At 42.7% G+C, this 7,967-nt stretch overlaps 1 protein-coding gene across 8 annotated transcripts in view; it reads left to right on the plus strand.

Annotated features, from left to right (window-relative positions):
- DSE (dermatan sulfate epimerase) overlaps positions 1-3,975 on the plus strand; it is a 37,987-nt gene extending 34,012 nt beyond the window's left edge. For all 8 annotated transcript variants that reach the window (XM_030002999.2, XM_030003017.2, XM_041118813.1 and 5 more), the window contains one exon: positions 948-3,975. In XM_030002999.2, coding sequence (XP_029858859.1) covers positions 948-2,709 — 1,762 coding nt within the window. In that variant the 3' untranslated portion in view covers positions 2,710-3,975. The remainder of the gene's footprint in view (positions 1-947) is intronic.
- The last annotated feature ends 3,992 nt before the right edge of the window (positions 3,976-7,967 follow it).

Consider the following 7,967-nt stretch of genomic DNA (forward strand, 5'->3'; position numbering starts at 1 on the left):
TTTCTCCTTTTCCAATCAGTGGGAACTTCACCGGACTGCCACAATTTCTCAAATACGATGGATAGTGACTTAGGCCACTTCATCCACCAGTTCCCTCAGGACCTGCAGATGCATCTCATCAGGTCCCATGGACTTGTGCACTTTCAGGTTCCTTAGATGGTCTTGAACCTGATCTTCTCCTATAGTGGGGAGTTATTCATTCTCCCAGTCCCTGCCTTTGCCTTCTGCGACTTGGGCAGTGTGGCTGGAGCACTTGCCGGTGAAGACTGAGGCAAAAATCCATTGAGTACCACAGCCTCCATGTCCCGGGTAACCAGGTCTCCCATTTCCTTCCGGAGAGGGCCCGCATTTTCCCTAGTCTTCCTTTTATCACCAATGTACCTATAGAAGCTTTTCTTGTTGTCCTTGATGTCCCTGGCCAGATTTAATTCTATCAGGGTTTTAGCTTTTCTCACCTGATCCCTGGCTGCTCGGACAATTTCTCTGTATTCCTCCCAGGCTACCTGTCCTGGCTTCCACCCTCTGTAGGCTTCCTTTTTGTGTTTGAGTTTGTCCAGGAGCTCCTTGTTCATCCCTGCAGGCCTCCTGGCATTTTTGCCTGACTTCATTGGGATGCAGTAGCTTTATGATGTAAGACAAAACGTGGCTAGTTTGAAACTAGTGGTACCTTATTTTTGGACTGTGGAAGAATTGCTTGTTTTAAATGTGGAGCAGATGCATTCAGCTATTATTCTGTAAAAAGCACACAACAAATTTGTATAGGGATTAGTCTGATAAATATCACTACAACTATATGATTAGTTCACTCAGGAAGCATACATGTGGGCTTTATATTGTTAGCTTGCTCCTTGATGTAAATAATGAATTGGTTTTTGAGTTTTGTGCAGGTGCTGATAATGGAATCAGTCAAGTGATTTTTAAACCCATTTTCCTTGTCTTTTTGGCAGGTATGATGCAAGTTTGCGCTCTGTACCTCCTCCAGACTATGGGGTTCCTAAGCTGCATTATTTTGAGGACTGGGGAGTGGTAACCTATGGAAGTGCTTTGCCAGCTGAAATCAACAGGCCTTTCCTTTCCTTCAAGTCAGGAAAGCTGGGAGGACGTGCAATATATGATATTGTTCATAAGAACAAGTACAAAGAGTGGATCAAGGGGTGGCGGAACTTTAATGCTGGCCACGAACACCCGGACCAGAACTCCTTTACTTTTGCTCCCAATGGTGTACCTTTCATAACAGAAGCTCTGTATGGGCCAAAATATACTTTTTTTAATAATGTGTTGATGTTTTCCCCTGCCGTGTCCAAGAGCTGCTTCTCCCCATGGGAAGGGCAGATTACAGAAGACTGTTCCTCAAAGTGGCTTAAATATAAACATGACTTGGCTGGTGACTGTCAGGGACGAGTGGTTGCCGCCATGGAGAGAAGCGGGGTGGTTTTTATCAGGGGAGAAGGAGTGGGTGCATACAATCCTAAACTGAAGCTGAGAAAATTGCAAAGAAACCTCATACTTCTCCATCCCCAGCTTCTCTTGCTGGTGGACCAAATCCATCTAGAAGATGACAGTCCCCTGGAGGCAGCAACCAGTTTCTTTCACAATGTGGATGTGCCTTTTGAAGAAACGGTTGTTGATGATGTCCATGGGGCCTTTATTAGGCACCGTGATGGGATATATAAGATGTACTGGATGGACGACACTGGCCACAGCGAGAAAGCTACCATCGCCTCAAGGATGTATCCCCGGGGCTACCCGTACAATGGAACGAACTACGTGAATGTAACGACCCTCTTGAGGCACCCCGTCACGAGGGCCATTTACCTTTTCATTGGGCCCTCGGTTGACGTGCAGAGCTTCACCGTCCGTGGAGATTCTCCGCAGCTGGATGTTTTTGTTACCACCAGTGAGCATGCCTACGCGGTGTACCTGTGGCTCGTTGAGGATGGGTCCCGCTCTGCCTTTGCACAGGTTATTGCAGACCGCCAGAAAATTGTCTTTGACCGAGCCTCTGCCATCAGGAGCTCTGCAGTGCCAGAAGTGAAGGACTATGTAGGGATTGTGGAGAGGAACCTGCAGCATTTTAAGCCTGTCTTCCAGCAGCTCGAGAAGCAGATCTTGTCTCGTGTACGCAACACAGCCAGCTTTAGGAAGACTGCTGAGCGCCTGCTGAGGTTTTCAGATAAGAGACAGACAGAGGAGGCCATTGACAGGATATTTGCAATCTCACAGAGGCAGCAGCAGCAGCACGGCAGAGCAAAGAAAAACAGAAAGGTAGCCAAAGGCTACAAATTTGTCGATGCCGTTCCTGACATTTTTGCACAAATTGAGGTGAATGAAAGAAAAGTGCGACAAAAGGCACAGACTCAAGCACAAAAAGAGTTGCCTGTAGATGAAGACGAGGAAATGAAAGATCTTCTGGATTTTGCAGATATCACTTATGTGAAGCACAAAACTGGGGTGTCAATCAAAGGCCGATCAGGGCTGGCACAGATGGTGACGACTGCTCGAAGTAGTGCCCCATCAATCTCAGCTTCTTATACCCGCCTCTTTCTAATTCTCAACATTGCTATTTTTTTTGTCATGTTAGCAATGCAGCTCACATATTTTCAGAAGGCCAAGAGACTGCATGGCCAAAGATGTCTGTATGCAATACTTTTAGTAGACAGCTGTATATTATTGTGGCTGTATTCTTCCTGTTCTCAGTCACAATGTTAGCAGACGACCTCTACTAGTCGACCAGTTTATGGTCATATACGTCTATGCAAAAGCATTAACCCTAATAGGGCCAAAGTTTTTCTTCTTTTTTCTGAAACATTCCAAAAACAACTGGGGAAAGATTGTTTTCAGACCAGAAGGGATGGAAGAATAGGGCAAGCAATGAATATCTCAGAAAACTAAGTACTTAATAAGTACTCCTCCTTTGTGTTTTGAGTTGGGCCTCACATCTGAGGGAATGTTATGCTTTGTTCATCAGAGTTCAGTAATGTAAAGTTGTAATTAATTTTTTGGTGAGAAGAGCCCTCTTGATAGATTTGTTTCTAAGGGCTTTCTTTTTTCTACAGAACTGGGTTTGCATTTAGTGAGTTTTCATTTCAGGCTGCTATGGATGTCTCTGGACATTCTCTTAAGAAAAAGACATTCAAACACAAGTATGCAAAGCAGATCTTAGCAGTAGACTTCATTTCTCTCTGCCAAACCAAAGAATGCTTCAATATGGGACACTCCTGTATAATTATTGCAGACCCTTACATCATGTCATCTCTTCCATGCTTTACAGTCTGGCACAGTGGAAAGGCAATCATGTCGGTACTTGCCACGTGAGAGGCATAGCACCTAATAGGCGGCAGCAGAAGGCAAATATGGGGCTAACTCAAAGTATAAAGGAACACAATTCTCAGGAAAAAAAACCTTTATCTTTCAGTCAAGTGTAGACTGTAGAAGGATGAATGCTGTAGGGTCTGTTCTCAATTTTACAAGGCAAGGTTTCACAAAAGTTTTCTATAGTTTAAAGCACATCTTAGTAGGGAAATAATGTTCTAGATCACTGCCCTTCCTTATGCAATTGTAAAAATACAAACAAAAAACCAAAGCGATCCTGTGGTAACCTCAGCAACTGCCAGTATGGAAAAAGAGGTATTAAGGAAGTATTTAATGTCTTTTTTCTGTTCACATGGCTAGAAACAGAGGACATTTAAAATTGTGTGAAAGCCTGTTCTCTATAAAGCACCAGCAAGGGTTCTGCAAGCTCTTGGTGGCCCTGGGTCAATTATTTGGGGATTAGTGGTAAATGGAATCATGTGGTTTATGACAAAAATAAGTTTGACGTCTCCACGTATATCCCCTTCTGTTCATTAAACTGATTTCAAAAAATCATAGCTATTTGAGAGAATGGAAGCTCTATGGAATTGGGCCATATCTGTATGTCTTTACAGAAAAACAATTCTTCCAGTACATTTGCTAAATAAAAACATTGTAATTGTCTCTGTGGAAAAGTTGTTTTTCTTTGATTACTGTAATTATCGGCAAAAATATTTTAATGATGTTCATCAGCACTTTGTTCAAACCACAAACCTTTGTTTCCCCTTCCTTACACCCATTAAGGTATCTGTTACCTACATTGCTGCTTCTAAGCCTTCTGCGAGTCTATGTGTTGAAATGTGATGAGCTTCCTTGTCTAAATATCTCCAGTGAACAGATCAGAATATTTTCACTAGGTTCCAGCTACTGAGCCAGTTCTGAGCACTGTATTCACATACATAAGCCCTACTGCAGTCCCCAGTGCCTGGATTTATCTAGTGAAACGTGGTACATTTAGTCTGAGCAAAGATTTAAGACTCCAGTTAATTTCTGATTCATGCATACTCAGTGAAGAAAGAGAGCCTTCAGATAACTACTCGGTCCACCTAAGACCTTGAAACACCTTCAAGACATAACTTTTCCTTTTCCCTAATTGCAAAAGGCAATGTAGGGTGGTTAATCACCTATTTCAAATCACCCACTTAATTGTTTAAGGTGAAGAGAGCTGAGACTGGGGAGTGTCACCCAGTATAGCTCCATGTTTGTAGTGGTGCCTGCTGGAAGCATGACTAGATTGTGACAGGCTGCATAATCACTGGAAAATTCCTTATTTCCGCCTTAGCGATGTGTTAACATGAAGACATGCAGAAATAGCTGTTGGGTTATGTTCAGCTTCAAAGACACTGTTGGTTAGTTCTCCAATATTAGGCAATACTATTGTTGGCCATGAAACGCTGAAAAATCAAGATGCAGGTACTGTTGCAGTTTAGTTGTATGGCCTGGCACATCCCTCCACTGGGAGCCAGTGCCATAAAATTGCCCCAGGGTAATTCAGGGAGTCATTATGCATTATAAGCAAAAAACCTGTGCTTGTGTCTCCATTTCCTCTTTGCAGCCACGTGAGCCTTCAGGAAAATACAGAGCTGTGGTAGCTTTTAGCCTTTATCAGGCTAATGTCAACAGTGGAGTTTGTACAAATATTTCACTTTATTTCATGTTTATGCACATTTACCTGGTGCCAATTTGCTATTGCTTTGAACAATTAGCTATAGAAAGCCAACCTATAGTCTAGAAGGCTTTTGAGAAATACCTGCATTTCTTGGTCTGCTTTGTAGTGTGGCATCTGAATTCTAGCATGGGATTTGTGTAGCTGTCAAATGAAGCTGCAGAATTACAGAGATTAAAAAGTAAGGTATGGTCCTGGACGTTAGCTCTCATTTACACTACACTTCTCTGCACCATTCTAGCAATACAAAGGGAAAGAGGAGATTGCAAGAGCTGCCCATGCTCACAGCCAAGTCTTAAAGCAGCTTTTAACGCAGACCAGCATTCAAATGAATAGTGTACATGCAATGATGGAGTGAAGGGAGATTAAATGTACCAGGCTGTCCTCCTGAATGGGAGACCAGCCCAATTTCGGCATAAAGTGGGAATCCAAGTGTTTTCCAGCCTGTGCTTGGTTTGCATCTGATACCTTTCTGTTAAAGATTTATGTTACCTGCATATGACTGTCATTACTGGACACTCTGAACTCCCCATACACAGATGTAACTTTGATTCAGATAGGGCAACGAAAGTTTGCTTCAACTAGTGATGAAGCCGTAATTGTGCTGAGTATAGTTTGGATACGAAAAGAATCTTGTGTACTTTCTTACTTTTCTAGGCCAGAGCCTTTGAAAAGTCCCTCTCCAATGTTCATGTAAGTTTTGTTTCCATTCTTCTTGTCACTCTCATTCCTTATCAAAGATCATAATTTTTTAATGGAACTTGAAGCAAATGGAAGAACAGATGGTTCCATGCCATCGGCAACCAGCAACACAGGCTGTTGGGTAGAAGTGTCTGCGTCGCAATGAAGAAACAGTTCAAGCCCCAAAAAATCTGAGCTGCCCTTGCTTTACTAGGAAGTGCGGTGAGGAAGAGCAGGTAAACGGCATCAGCGCAGATAGCCCTACTGGGTGGTGGGAGGGCTGGAGAAGGTTGGTGTTCCCCAATGCTTGCTGACACAAGAGAGGATGCTGGCCTCGCCTTTGCATCCGTTGTCCGAAATGCAAGAGAGAAGCAGTCTCAGTGAGTTCTGTCCATGGCAGAAGCACTTAGCACTAGTTTCATCTGGATTGGGTATACTGAACAACTTTTGAAACGTCACTGTATGGTACCCAGTAGCAAAGGTATCTTCCACTCCCTATTTTAAATGGAGTCACAACAGTGAAGTGTTTCTGGCACATGCCTCTGCTCACGTTCTTATTCTGCTTCTTTTTGGTTTCTAAAAATGTTAAATTTCTGCATCTCTGACCATAGGAAAAGATGGCTATCCTACAACTGGGTGTATGTGGATGGGTTCCTGTATTCATCTGAGACCCCGCTGACTTCACTCAACTTCTCTTCAATAGCTGATGTTCAGTCATGCATGCTTCATTTCAGGGCTGCAGTCTAAAGTAGTCTAAAGTTAGTTCAGTGTATTCTGAACAAAGTGAACGGGGATTCAGCCCACAGGTAACAGTGTGTATGTTTGAGGGTGGAATCTGGTTCTTAGATTTTTTAATGACTTTTTGAGTCCAGCTAAAAATTGGCTATGTATGTTATATACATCATTGTGACTAAAGGAAGCAAAGGGAATGGAGCACATTACCTCATTTATTAAAACTTGTAAGATCAAAGCTTATTCTGAAGGATTATATGTCTGAAATAAATACATCAAATTCTTCTGTTGGCCTATGTATTTTCCACTGATGAAAAGGTTTTTCTTAGTGTTTGAAAGCATATAGTGTTTGGAAAATAGCTGTATTTCTGCACTGGGGCATTAAATTCACATTTATTTGGTCTGCAAAAGTCTTAGTTGGGATCAAACATACTTTTGTCTAACTTTAATCCCTTTGCTCTGGCTACTCTGTTAAAATTCAGTAAGGTAACTTCAAGCTGCTAAGTCAGACAGAGCTAACGAAGCCAAGATGTTATTTTCTGTCCTTTCTTGGCAGTTGACTCCAGGAGCGCTCCGCAGCAGGAAGCCTATGCAATCCAGTGCTGGATATGTCCATACTGTCATCAGTACAGACTGTTATCTAAACAAGTTCAACTTTGAAACAAATAATGTCAGAGCACTTCAAAGAAAGAGCCCAGGACCTTTTCAAGGAAGGAATATAGCTGTTGTCTGCTTGAGGCAGGCAGGAGAACTGGACCCAACTACACAGGTGCATTCTGAAAAATACTCTGAAAACCAGGATTACAGTTGGGTCTTCCTCAAAGCTCACATCAGTTTTTCTATTGATAATAACTAACACAGGTGGGTGACTAATTTAAATTTGTGCTTGCCTTGGTTGCTGCTCTACACTGCATAGTGGCTGCAGCCATTTAGGTCAACGGGAAAACTAATACTTTCATGGGAATTTAGATTTCATCTCGCAGTTTTCGGTGAACATGACTGCAGTGGCCGTGATATACTAAGGAGCACATGAATCCATATATACAAGGCCATATCCTCTCTGCTTTAATTCGTATTAATAAAAATAGCAAGAGAACAATGTAAATCATGCATTGTGGTAGTGATGTTCTTGTGGTAATGGAATTATGCAGTTAAATCCCACAGACTTGTTCTCAGTCAAATTCCAAAAGGCAGAAAAAAGCAGGAGGAGAGATGCTGTTGGCATGCCTTTATATATCCGTGCTCTCCACAAGAATGCCTGCAACACTACCAGAGTTACTGTGGGAATCCTCATTATACTGAGAGACAAACGGTGGGATCCTAATAGTCCCCCTGGGCCTCAGTGATTCTGTGAAAGCAGCGTTCTTCTCATCTGTTCTCAGGTAAGCTTTAACTTGTACATGTAAGGTGAGCTGGGACTTCAGAGCTCTTCAGCTCAGCATCTAATTCGGGGCTTCCCAACATACAGCCCCATCCATCTGGGCTGCAGACATTCACCAGTCACAGAAAGGAAAAGCACTGTGGGGTCCCCTGGGAA

This window comes from Aquila chrysaetos, chromosome 2 (genome assembly GCF_900496995.4).
Source record: "Aquila chrysaetos chrysaetos chromosome 2, bAquChr1.4, whole genome shotgun sequence".
NCBI lineage: Eukaryota > Metazoa > Chordata > Aves > Accipitriformes > Accipitridae > Aquila > Aquila chrysaetos.